The 13135-nt window shown below is 36.7% G+C and overlaps 1 protein-coding gene across 7 annotated transcripts; it reads right to left on the bottom strand.

The window, feature by feature from the left end:
- Positions 1-409: 409 nt before the first annotated feature.
- Positions 410-12244, bottom strand: LOC104098794 (ATP-dependent RNA helicase FAL1). 7 transcript variants are annotated; one of them, XR_011414163.1, is made up of 8 exons: positions 11784-12244; positions 11573-11710; positions 11123-11356; positions 4601-4640; positions 4202-4299; positions 3926-3988; positions 2216-2301; positions 968-1361 (listed from the first exon to the last, which is right to left on the bottom strand). XR_011414163.1 is itself a non-coding variant. In XM_018771642.2 (7 exons), the coding sequence occupies exons 1-6, from the start codon at positions 11883-11885 to the stop codon at positions 3971-3973; spliced, it is 630 nt and encodes a 209-aa protein (XP_018627158.1). In that variant the 5' UTR covers positions 11886-12244; the 3' UTR covers positions 968-1361; positions 3926-3970. The 7 variants fall into 7 exon arrangements, 2 of the variants coding, with proteins under 2 accessions (XP_018627158.1, XP_009603910.1); XR_011414162.1 differs by lacking the exons at positions 968-1361; positions 2216-2301 and adding exons at positions 3188-3519; positions 3615-3763 and having other exon boundaries at positions 3918-3988; positions 11784-12243; XR_686829.4 differs by lacking the exons at positions 968-1361; positions 2216-2301 and adding exons at positions 3188-3519; positions 3615-3673 and having other exon boundaries at positions 3918-3988; positions 11784-12243.
- Between the last annotated feature and the right edge of the window lie 891 nt (positions 12245-13135).

Genomic DNA, 13135 nt, shown 5'->3' with positions numbered 1-13135 from the left:
AGATCCAAAAGGCAAAAGGAGGAGGTCAAAATATATGTTCCACGTGCAATTTTGGACTGGAGTTTAACAGATTTTCGTACAAATGTAAATTTTAGTTAATGAAATTTTGTCTGCCTGCCAGATTTTCGAAACCCGTATTCCTTGCTATACAACCAGTAAGAACAATAGGAATCAGAGGCAACGTGATCAGCTAGCTTTTAAGCATTGACGAATGAACATTTTGTTTCAAAAACTAATACTGAAATATGCTTTAACATGACCATTTCAATTAACCCTTTCTGTGTTTCCCGCAGAAACTTGAGTAGATTTATCTGGTTCTAGTACAATAAGTCCATAGCATCAAACTAATTGGCATTCTCTTATTACCAAGTGTAATCAATCTAGCAAGCATGCATCTAAATTGCAAAAATGGATAAAGTAGATATATATATATATATATTTCTCGTGTTTGTAGTTTAAAATAACCCATTATTAACGGAAGCCAAGATGATGAGAGTACTCTCTAAGTCATCAGCAGTATACATAGGTAGGCCACCTTAGTCCAGTAAAATTGTTGTATGAAGAGCAGACATCCATGGCAGAGGTGCCGATTATATTTCCCCTTTTTCTCATAAAATTTAGGGACCATATGGTTATACATCCTCATTGTGTTCCCTTTCTTCCCTTCCATAAGACAGGATCTCTCTCTATCAATATCTTCCACAGTTGATCAAGAAAGAGACAGACAACAAACACTCAAGACTAATTGCCCCGAACAAGTCATGCACTGGCAATAAGATTTCACGTGACCCTTCTGTTTCCATGGAAAATTTCATCAACCAATTGCTCCGTTTCATTGCTTTGCATGTCCCCTTCATATGTGGGGACCTAACACTCCTGATTATTGCATGAAACTGAAAATTCTTATCTTACTTTTAAGTTTGTGCTAAGAAAAGAAAGGTTATAAGTGATGGACCAACTGCATGGATTTACCGAATCAACTCCCCATCTTCGTTATTGATTGACAATATACTATCAACACAACTATTAAGACATGCCAGAGGCATAGACCAAACACTTACTAGCAACTCCTCCATTATGTGATAATATATATATATATATATACTGAAGTCTGAACGGTAAATCTAAACCTCCTGAGGGCCAGAGAAAGGAGGTTGACAAGTTCGCAATGTACCTTCTTTTCTCTCTAAAAGAATGGCCACCATGAATTATATATTCCCTAGAGTTTTTTGCACAGGACATTTACAATGGAATTTTATGGACGACTTGTATATTGAGCGTCAATGGAAGTAATAAGCAAATGTATTAGTTCTGCTGTTACAATGGAAATTCCCAAGGCCAAGAATATCATTCAACTTGGCCTACATATCACATAAAATCATTAGGAGAAAATAAAAGAGAAAGTGACAACAGGCGTAATATAATTTCTACGATACTTAGGCAAAACTGAGAGATTTTTATTACAAACAATTGTTTAGTGACTTTATCTGATGCTTAGGTAAGTTAAATGACTTTTTCTCTTTTTCTTTATAAGAAAATAGCTTAGTTACTTCGGTGCAATAAAGTAAAAGTTAAGTGATCATCTATGAAATTAACCCTTGAACTGTTTTTTTACAATAAAAAAAATAGTAATATTATTCAAGAACTATTGGGAGGCAAACTATCGGCTATACAAGTTACTTTTTGGAAGGGTGGTAATGGGACATTGTGAAGTACTGGGATTGGAGGGAAATGATTCTAACTCTTTTAGACCACTGATTAACGAATGGACCTTTCCTTCTTTCTTATAAATAGTAAACAGAGTAAATCGTAGAGTAAAAGCACAACTGGAACTCATCATTGGGAAGAAGACAGCATAGTTAGACAAGATCCGAATTCCTTCAGTGAAAGCCATTTAGGGTATGTTTCGTTTTCCCTCAAGACTAACCGAGGTATAATTCTTGGAACAATCAAATGAAGGCACCTTGCAAGCTTTCGTTTTTCTCTATCCCATATTTGGTTTAGGGGATTAAGATTGAGTTAAGGATTGGAAGTTCAACTGTTTTCCAAAAACAGCAAGAATGTAGCAATCACTTATTTTGCAATTTTTATCAAGAATATCATAGCTAATTGGGCATAAAAATTTTACTCAAGTACAATTGAGGGGATCTAACTGTATGTGAAATTAGACATAGACTAGGGAAAAGAAAACGACCTTGGAGAAAATACATCTTACCTTCCCACAAAAATAGTCTTGTTCTCCAGTAGCATTTTTTTGCTTCTTTCTTCTTAGTAATTTCATCCAACTTTACATATGTAAATCTATTTATACATCTCCATAGTCACTACAATCTCATCGAATGGAGAGAAAAGATATATAATGCAAATAGAGATAAAGGCCTTTGAGAGGCCGAGCAGAAAGCACAGCTAAATATAGTTAGTATAGTTTAAAGTGTTGGTTAAAATCCAGAAATTTACAACAAGAAGCTTCAAATGGTACACATCTAACCTCTTGAGTCAAGATTTTAATGGATGTCATTATCTTCAAAGCAGACATAAATATAACCTATTTAACAGTGTGGGGACTAAAAGCTAGACCTAAAAAATCTGCTCCACGTCATGCAACTCATTCATTGATCTGGGCCTGAGCAGGTCTATTCCAAAATCTTCTTAGAAAGATCCCAATTAGTTTATTTGGCTTCAGACCAATCTCCCGGTCCCAACCAAATCACTCTTTGAATGGGGATAAAAGATATATGATGAAATAGAGATGAAGACTTTGAGCAAACTGACTAAGATAATAATACATACTAGTAACAGATTAAAGAAGTTGTTCTCTCTTGTCTTTATACTATGATTCTCTTTTCCTTCTATCAACTTCTCTTCTCTCAGAAAATTGGAATTACAATATTACAAACACTTATTACGGTGTCCAGTTCTATGCCTATTAGATGATCAATTCATTTAAGTTCAACAACAGTAACGCTAAAAGTCCTCCCCAAGTCAAAATCTTGTAATTTCAAAGTAAGGCCATATTAGTTGGCAGTAAAGAATATAGGTTGTCCCTCCCCTTTCTCATGCAATAACCCGTGACGGAAAACTGTGATAATGTGCCAGTGGCTACAGCTAACCAAGTTCAGTGGCCGCATTTGTGATAGATAGTGGACTATTCAAGTAAAAATTGAAAAGTGAAGCTATGAAAATGACTAAAGCCAAGAACAAGAACTCCACAGATCATCTAGAAACATTGATTGGCACAAAAGCATCACCGATCCCTGGGTTTCAAGATAACGGGACCCTTCTAGGGCATAATCCCTTGGAGGGTTGAAATCAAGAATGCAACCTCCTAACTACCATTTATATAATCAACATTGGGCATCATGCATAAATGAACTGAGATAAATTGACAAGGTCCAATAAAGATTTTACGTGTGGAAGACCTCAATTGCTCCAACATAAACATAGCGACCATTTGAATATTCCCTAATTCACATCTCGTGTAGAGTACCAGATTGCTAATAAATTTGTATAGCCCCGTTCCTATTGACATAGGCAAAGAACTATGTTATGCCAGAACTGAAATCATCTTGAAGATGAATATCACATTCACCCCCTTCCCCAAACCCCAAACCTACCCCCAAGAAAAACGGCCAGGTCATCAACCCTCATTTGCGCCCATAAAATTGACAAAGCACTGCAATATGATCCAAATTCATCAACAGAACTCTTCTCTCCTTTTAAGCAAGTGAACCTATCTTTCTTTTTTATTACTAAAAAAGAAGAGCTAAAGAAATGAAAGAGGTAAGAGGAAAAATTATATTTACAAAATCAAGTCGAACAATGAAATGCTACCTACATGGTAAATATCATGCAGCCAAATAACACTCTGAGATAGTAGTATAGTACTACAAAAGTGGAGAATTTTTTAATCATAATACCTAATTACTTGGAATCTCATGTGTTTAGATGACATTTGCAGGGCCTCATCCCTTCACAGCATCTCAAAAATCTGCTAAGAAGCATGGTCAAAAGTTGACATGCAAACGTTACTGAGAAAATCTAGAACTTCAAAAGAATGGAAATAAGAGATATTCGTGCACATATGCTCTGGAAAATGACAATACAACAACACATGGGTCCAAATAACCCATGATCTCATTCCTGGCATTAAACTGATGTTTCCATGAGATAATAAACAAGAGGAACCAAATTAAAAACTTACATTGATGGGCATTTCTGCTATGAGAAGGCCACTATTTTCTTCAATGCTTTTGAGAGTAACAACTTCGCCTCCAACAACCATGTTGATCACAATTCCATCTGCACATAATCCAGAAACTAATGTGATATGTTCAAGAAAAACAAAGTTAACATGGCACAGTTATAAATTATGTAGAAACACTTGATGAGTGGGGGAAATAAAGGAGTTTGAAGGAAGGGATTGTTGGATCACATCCTTCATACTGACTCCACGGTGAAAGATGTGTTATAAAGGAGATGCTGTGAGTATTAGTTATATTTCGTCTTGTTTTTCTTTACTTCCATCCTCTTATTCCTTCTCTCTCTCTCAAGTCTCATCTATTCTCTTGTCAAATTCACTTCTATAGTATGGAATGAGAACCTGCTGCCAAACAAGTAGCCATGCGCCTCATATATGTTTCCTACATAAGAGCATAACAACACAGTAAGTACATCTGCAAGTTCTAAAGTACAGGACACAAATTCAAACAATTAAATGCAATTGTCAAATGAAGTAGACTATTTCTTTCACTATACATGCTTTTTATAGGGCAACTCCCTCCAACAATTTCAAGGATCAAATGTGCTCCCCGAAGAACAGAAATAAGGACTAATAAGATTAAAGAATTAAGAACAAGAAGACTCACCCATGATTAAAAAAAAAAAAAAAAAAACTATTGTACGCAGCCCATAATACATTCTTTTTTAATAGATGTGGTGTTCGGGCCAACTTGTATGCACCTCGACTAATTTCACGGGATACCTGCTACCTCCCACTGGCAACATGTATCAAGTAATTCTATCCACCAAGGCTTGGACAGATGAGAAGAAATCACCTAGTATTTTTTTGTCACGTTGGGAATTGAACCTAAAACCTCAAGATTCTAACCATCTTCATTGACCGCTAGGTCACACCCTTGGGTGCGCCCATGATACATATTATACTCATGAAGAAAAAAGATAATTGCAAACCCAATAACAACAACTACTACTATGCCTTAATCTTAAACAAGTTGGGAACTGCAAACTCAAATACCTCAAAACATTTAATGCACATTTAAGAGTATATTGAGTTTATTGTTTCACACGTATATTAATTATCAGCTATAGTGAGTGGAGCCACAGATAAACACTGTGTATGTGCAGAAATAGAATATCTCTTGACTAGATCATCAATACAGTAAATGGCAGCAGCATTTGGGCTGCTAGCCCCAGCTTATCAGTCAAGTTCTTCGTTAAGCTGACTAGGCCCAATTTATTATTTATCAACAGCTTACACGTATTGTGCAGCTTATTGGTTGTTTGTGAATAGCTTCTGGATATATTCTTTTCAGCTAAAGTCAATGAGCATACATATTTAATGCATTCCCAGCTTTGAGAACTCTCCATATGTTCATATTCTTCATTCACAAATATAGAAACTACATTGGAATTTTCTCTCTATCTTGTGTTGCAAATCTTTCAAATTGGTGATGACTTCAGCCGACATGGTATTTGATACGACCCAAGATAGCCAATATGCGCTTTGGATGTCAATTGGCTACTTTCGCAATTGGAGGCTATATGTGTAATTTGCCATCAATTGAAGACTACATGTAATTGGAGACTATACTTGTAATAAGTGACTACACTTAGTTCCCTAGAATTAGCTTAGAGGTATTTGGGTCATTTGTAGTCAAGTACCCAATCTAGTATAAATAGCCCTTAAGACTTTCATTTTAGGGGGACTAATTTTGATGAATGATGAAGACTCTTTTGAGAGGTGTAATGGTGGTTTGCCATTGTTGATGACAACTTATTCAAGGTGTGTTCTTCAAGTGGAATCACACTTCCACTTGAAGGTATTCCTATAGTTTAGGTTCACTTTGTTATGTAATTGTTGGGTGATTAATCTTTATCAATTGTTTTTCAATTACTACTTTGTTGGGTCTATTCTCAAATTCTATCCTTTATCTTTAATTTCTTGTCTTCCGCTTTTAGATTCGTATCAGTATTAGAGCAGATTCAGGGTCTGACAAGCAAGATCATGATAATTTCTCGTAGATTGATGTTAGGGTTTTCCAATCAAGCAAACCTTACTTGAATGTCTGGATCTCTGGAGCAATTAATGGGTTATCTTTCATGTTTAAGGTTTTAAGCCTTAAACTCTCACTAATTGCTCTCATTCACCTTTGGTTCTTGCAGATCCTCATTGTGTACTTCTCTGCCTAATCAACATGTAAATCTTTAAAAGTCCTCTGATCCTGATCTATATATACACACCAAATTATCCTGGAACATGATAGTAGGTCGTCTCTTGATGTAAACAGGTTTGGTGGGAGGTTTGGTGGTGTGAAGAGTCTCACATCGGTGGTGAAGGGGATGGGTGGTCTCCTTAAATGAACTTGGACAATCCTCATCTCATGAGCTAACTTTTGGGAGTGAGTTAGGTCCAATTCTATTAGCAAGACTCATCCTCAACTCAATATTGGACCCCTGTATTATATGGTCCACGCTCCAGATATACAGTCTTGAGCGTGGGAAGGGGGGTTGAAGAGTCACACATAAGTGGTGAAGGGTTTGAGCGGTCTCCTTATATAGACTTAGGCAATCCTCACCTCATGTGCGCTAGCTTTTGGGGTTGAGTTAGGTCCAATGTCTATTTCTTTCACATGGTATCAAAGCTACGCACATCCCAATTCATTATTACCCGATGTTGGGCCTCATCTTATATTGTCTATGCTCCAGATATCCAGTCCCGGGCGTAGGGGGTGTAAAGAGTCCCACATCGATGGTGAAGGGGATGGGTGTTCTCCTTATATGCACTTGGGTAATCCTCACCTCATGAGCTAGCTTTTGGGGTTAAGTTAGGCTCAAGGTTCATTTCTTTCACAGGTGGAAGGGTGATAAGCCATGTATCTTCTAGAAGAAGCAAAGAAATTTAGGAGAAGAAAATTCGTGGAGCTTTCAGTTATTATAAGTTATCTGTTTAGCAATTTTATTATTGTTATTAGAAGTTATTTATCCTTATCCTAATAGGTTATGCAGTAGTTATGATCAGCCTATTATATAAGTAATAGATCTTGTAATGTGTAGGTATCATTTTTAGAACTAAACTATTTTATTCTGGAGCATTGTCCTCTCCATACGGACAACTTTATTGGTGTAGTTGTGTTTAAGATTCTTGCACAAACTATTGTCAATAATATTAACTTCTTTGTTCTATTTCTTCAATTATCTACTTATGGTTACTATCAATTTGGTATCAGAGCAGTAAGATCTGTCATGGTGAACACACGGACCAACGCTTCCCACAGTGAACCCACCATTCCAACTCTTGACCCGATTTCCCAACAATTGACGACTATAGTAGTGAAATTGGACGCCATAGATGCTTTAGCCGCTGATGTGGCTGCATTAAAAGCACAGCACAGTGGAGATCATAACAATAAAGGGAAAGCTAAAGCCATACCAGAAGAGGGTGAGGTTAACAGCACTTGGCATCGAGAAACTTTCCGGCGCTTACAGACAAAGATGGAATTTCTAAAGTATGAGGGAGGCGATCCTAGAGGCTGGATTTTAAAAGCAGAGAAGTATTTCCAGTACTATCAAACTTCTGAGGAATACAAGGTTGATGTGGCTTCGATGTACTTGGAACTTGGAAGGAGATGCATTGGATCTTTTCGCTTGGATCAACAGTGAGCGAACCATGTACTATCGGGACAAATTGGTGAAAGTAATGCAAGAAAATTACGGACCTGCTGAGTTTCAAAATCCTGATGAACATCTCTGTGATATCCAACAAACTGGAACAGTGTTTGAGTATAGGCAAGAATTTGCAAAACGAGCAACGCATGTGCAAAATTGGCCAGAACACTGTTTGCTTGGAGTTTTCAATAGTGGGCTGAAAGAAGACCTTCGCATGGACATTAGGATTCACAAACCTCGATCTGTGTACAAGGCAATGAGCCTGGCTTCAGAATATGAAGGAAAACAGTGACCTAATCGGTCTAGTAGGGCAGCCACTTTGCCTTCTGTATTACGACCTCCTTCAGTTGGGACATCATCTCCAACGGCTAGAGAATCCTTCGATTTTCTGTCATCCCGCCAACCAGTTACACGTCCTTTTCAACCACCATCACTTCCAAACACTCGCCAGTTGACTCCTGAACAACAAATTCGGCGAGACAAAGGCCTTTACTATCATTGTGGAGAAAAGTTTAGCCCTGGTCATCGCTGCAAACCTGGGACTTTTGCTCATCTGGAGTTGATGCAAGAAGAGAACGACACACAAATTGTGAAAGATAACAACAAAAATGACATGTTTCCTACTGATGTGGGCACAATTTCTCAAACTTCGCCTTGAGGACAAGTCGTCTTTCCAGGAGGGGTGTACTAATAAGCCACGTATCTTCCAGAGGAAACAAAGAAATTTAGGAGAAGATAATTCCTGGAGCTTTCAGTTATTAGAAGTTTATTAGAAGTTATTTGTTTAACAGTTTTATTATGGTTATTAGAAGTTATTTATCCTTATCCTAATAGGTTATGCAGTAGTTATGACCAGCCTATTATATAAGTAATAGATCGTGTAATGTGTAGGTATCATTATCAGAACTAAACTATTTTATTCTGGAGCATTGTCTTCTCCATACGGACAACTTTATTGGTGTAGTTGTGTTTAAAATTCTTGCACAAACTATTTCCAATAATATTAACTTCTTTGTGCTATTTCTTCAATTATCTACTTCTGGTTACTATCAAAAGGGGAAAGTCATTCTTATTGCACTGCTTGCTAAGATTAAGTTGGTTATGCAAACGTCAATTATCCCAACCACGTGGTGACTCACTTCTCCTCACGTAGTTGGAGAGGTGACCGAAACCACGTGGCGATTCACTTCTACTCAGGTCATCAGAGAGGTGTAATGACATGATATCTTTCATCTAAGCAAAATATCATTAAAAAGCAATTCAAATTGCTGCTCATGTAAGGCAGAAAATAACAATAGGAGCAACCCTCCCTGTATTGCAGTGACTATACAACCTCCCTCCCCCCCCCCCCAAAAAAAAGGGGGGGGGGGGAGGGGGGAGTTCTAAAATTTCAGTTTCTTTTCAATGTTTAAATCGTTAGACCATTTTGAATCCATCTTATCTTAGTCCATTGGATTTCTAATCACCAAGTCGTATTAACAATAAAGCAAACATGAGTAGGCAAAAACAATTTGGAGAAGTACATATTTTCTCGGTGTACCTTCTTAATATGTTTTTTTGGCTTCTAATTGGGTCATGCAATTCATGAATTGTATGTCTATCCGTCTAAAAATAAAATCCAGAACTTGGATGAAAAAATAAGGAGTTATATAGCACCTCACTCCTACACACATTTAAGCGTCAACCTATGAAATACGAATCCTGTTGAATCATCCTTGAGTGCATTTACACAACCAATCTATCAATTACACCGAAATCCTAAACTAGTTGGGATCAACTATAAGAATCCTCTACATCCATTCAGCTCCATTCGGTTTATTCTAATATTAAATAATGTACTTTAACGCAAACTAGAGATTATCTGAAACTAAAGATTCTACAAAATTCACCTAGTTTTCTACACTGCACATAAACCTCCAACAAAACAGAAAACAGTCTGGAAAACACGTGACCAAATGTAAGTGTAGAAACAACAACAATGCCTTAATTCAAACAAATTGGTATTGCCTATATGGATCATTTGCTTCTGTTGTTATGCTCTTGGTTAAGTCCGCATGGATTAGAGATAATAAGTCTTTTAAAAGAACTTCTCTCCATGTGATTTTATATCTACCTCGTTCAATTTTAGCGTTTTCAATCATCATATATTGCATCTATGGACCAATATATTTGGATACATTCTGTCCGAAATCATTCTTAACCTTATCTAATCTTGTAAAAATAAAATTTCATCTTAATACTCACATCTATACAACACTTGTGATATCTTGGGGCTTAGAGGCCCATATTCATTCCCAGACAATATTGTGAACATTGCTCCACACCCATCATATGGAACTTACCTTCCACTTTGATAGGTATTTTTCTATCGCATATCACTCCCATAGCTCTCTTGCATTTCAGCCATCCTATTTCAATTTTATGTGTTACATTTCCATTTATGGTGTCGTTCTCTTAGAAGTTTGTACCAAGATATTTGAATTATCTCCATTTCAGCACCATAATTTTACTTGATCTCACTTCAACTTCATTCTTCTTAAAGAGGCTAAACTTACCATGAATAAATTTTGTCCTACTAATATTTATCCTAATATCCTCAATCTCTAAAGTACTTCTCCATACCTCCAACATTCGAGTGCATTTTCATAGAGTCTGAACTTTTAATTTTAACTTTGACATCCTTGCGAGCTGATCTAAGAGCTCAATGCCTCCAATATGATAGTTATTCTAACAGTTATATTAAGTTAGTATTGTTATCTTTAAACCCTGATGGTACATACCAATTCTCAATTAACAGGAATTAACATCTTTTCTTTATGTTCATATTCTGGCAGCGTTTTCAATTTCACTTTCCAACAGAGAAAATTAGGCTGCATGTTATGGGACAATGCCTTATGAAAGAAACCGAAAGGAAGGAAATAATGGAACTTCAATAGCTGAGAGAAATAGGCAGGTAGGTGGTACAGAGTGGACGTAGGTCAAAGGTCAACTTTAGAAATTTATGGTTCACTCGTTCCTACTTCTTAAAAGTTAACTCTCTCTTATTCTAAATTCCAAACCGAGAACAATGCTTTCGTTTCACAACGAGCCCACTCGAGTGCTGTGATCAACAATTAAAAGTCAAACCCAATTAACAAATCTTCAAGTCCCACGAGTAAGAGCTATTAAAATGTTGGAAAGAATGATTAAGGTAATATAAAGCCTGCAAGAAGAGTACCTTCTTTGTTGGTAGCTCGTAATTAATCAAGACACGAGCATTGACAGGTGATTCGCCAGAGTTAACAAGGGGAAGGCAAGCATCAGTGACAACTATCAAATTAGATTTCTCCTCTTCTTTCTCTGTTTCCCCTGCATCTCCATGTTCAGTTGTAGCCTGCTTGTTCCACCTCATTGTAGCCTGTCTAAACCTAGCTAAAACCCTTGCACGTTCCGCTTCAGCAAGATCACTGTACTGCAATTTTCAAAATTTACATTTAATCAATCAAATAACCCTCAATCCCAAACAAGTTGGGAAACTCTATCAATTCCCCTCTGTTAAGACTAATTTCATTGAAAAGCCATGTTTATCATTGAATTAATCAATCAGTAACCATTTTAACGAATTAATTTTAAAAGTAAATGGAAAAGTTTGCATTGAAGAGGAAAAAGGTGTGCTGAGAGATATAACCAGAGCGGCAATAGTAGTATGTGAAAGAGTGGAAAGGGCGGAGCAGACAGCGTCGAGCTCGTCACGAGTGCTGCAGCTAACTACAATAGGTAAACACCGAAGCCGGCCAGCCATCCCCAACAGATCCACCAAAGTCTCCTGTTTTATTTCATTTCATCTCAATAAGATTGAAAAGTTAATGGTTCACGAAATTGGAGCGTAAGAAAATTACCATTTTGAACTGAAATCTGTCGACGGCTAGGTAAAAATGACGTTGCTGGCTGAAATTGAAGTTTGACGGAGAAGTTGATAATGGAGCTTCATTGGGATCCATCAATGGCTGTTTGCGGGCTTTTGCTTTGCCTGAATATAATTGAAGAAAAAGCTCACTGTTTCCTCCGCGGATTTACCCTTCAATTTCCCGAATACACCTTACCAGTAACCTCCCACTCCACAATTGAGCTTTTACGCATTTTCCATCTTCCAAAAAAATTACGAATATTCTCGTTGGACACCCTCCATATAACTTGATGTCTGCAGCTCTCTCTACCACAACCTTTGATTTTTTCTTTGGAAACGCACTAAAACCCGCAAATATAAAGACAAGTCATGTGCTACGGAATCATAAACATTGGGGGGGACTAATCACTATGAATAACCAAAATTGTGTTTTAAATGAATAGATGTTATTAATAAGATATTTTTTAAAAAAAATTATCCGGGGTACGCTGACGGTATTGGAGCTGGATTCAAGGGTCCCATTCGGGAAAGCACTCCCTGACCAAAATTTTTCTATAAATTCGAGAACTCTGATTATTGAAAGAGCGGTCACATCTGCTATACCATATTCTTTTATAATTATTAAAATTTATGACAAATCAATAACAAGAACTCCCTTCAAAAGTGAAAAAAACTAATATTGATAATTAAATAGACAAGTGGTCTATTGATAAATAGAAGCGTGTGAAGGTCGTATTTATCGCACAATTTTTTTATAAGGTTCTTAATGCATCTCTTGTGAGTTTCTATTAATTCTTTGTGAGGTCTAGTAAAAGATTACAATAGTTATCTCAAAACTACTTGTTACATAATGAAATGTAATTTTTATATTTGTGTTTTTGACTATTTTTCAACTCATAGGAAAGAGAAAATTTTAAAAAATATTGAAGAACATAGGGTTTATTAGTAATTTCAATTGCAGTCTAATTACTTTAATTATGACACACACGTTATTTAAATGAATGATTTAAATTTAAAATGTGTTTAATTAAAATAATATATACCATAATTAAATGTAACATTGGATGTGCTTAGAGGCGGGCCTACATGGAGATGAGAGGGGTCACTAGAACCCGCTAGTCTTTGTAACGACCCGGCCGGTCGTTTTGAGAGTTAGAGTCCTGAACCCCTATTAACTGCTTTTTCCATATCTATTTCTACTATTGTGACTTGTCGGGATGATTAGTTTTGAGTTTTAGAGTATTTTTGGACACTTAGTCCCTAAATGAGAGCTTAAGTCTTAAAATTTAGACCGTAGTCGGAACTGTGTGAAGACGGTTTCGGAATGGAATCTGTCGATTCTGT

Source organism: Nicotiana tomentosiformis, chromosome 2 (genome assembly GCF_000390325.3).
Source record: "Nicotiana tomentosiformis chromosome 2, ASM39032v3, whole genome shotgun sequence".
Taxonomy (NCBI): domain Eukaryota; kingdom Viridiplantae; phylum Streptophyta; class Magnoliopsida; order Solanales; family Solanaceae; genus Nicotiana; species Nicotiana tomentosiformis.
This window is presented reverse-complemented; position numbering and strand designations above follow the sequence as displayed.

Coding starts and splice junctions, on each gene's coding strand:
- LOC104098794 (XM_018771642.2), bottom strand. CDS start 11,885: ATGGATCCCAATGAAGCTCCATTATCAACTTCTCCGTCAAACTTCAAT. Junction 11,711..11,783: donor ACAGATTTCAGTTCAAAATG/GTAATTTTCTTA, acceptor GAAATAAAACAG/GAGACTTTGGTGGATCTGTT. Junction 4,641..11,122: donor ACGAGCTACCAACAAAGAAG/GTACTCTTCTTG, acceptor GCTCTTATGTAG/GAAACATATATGAGGCGCAT.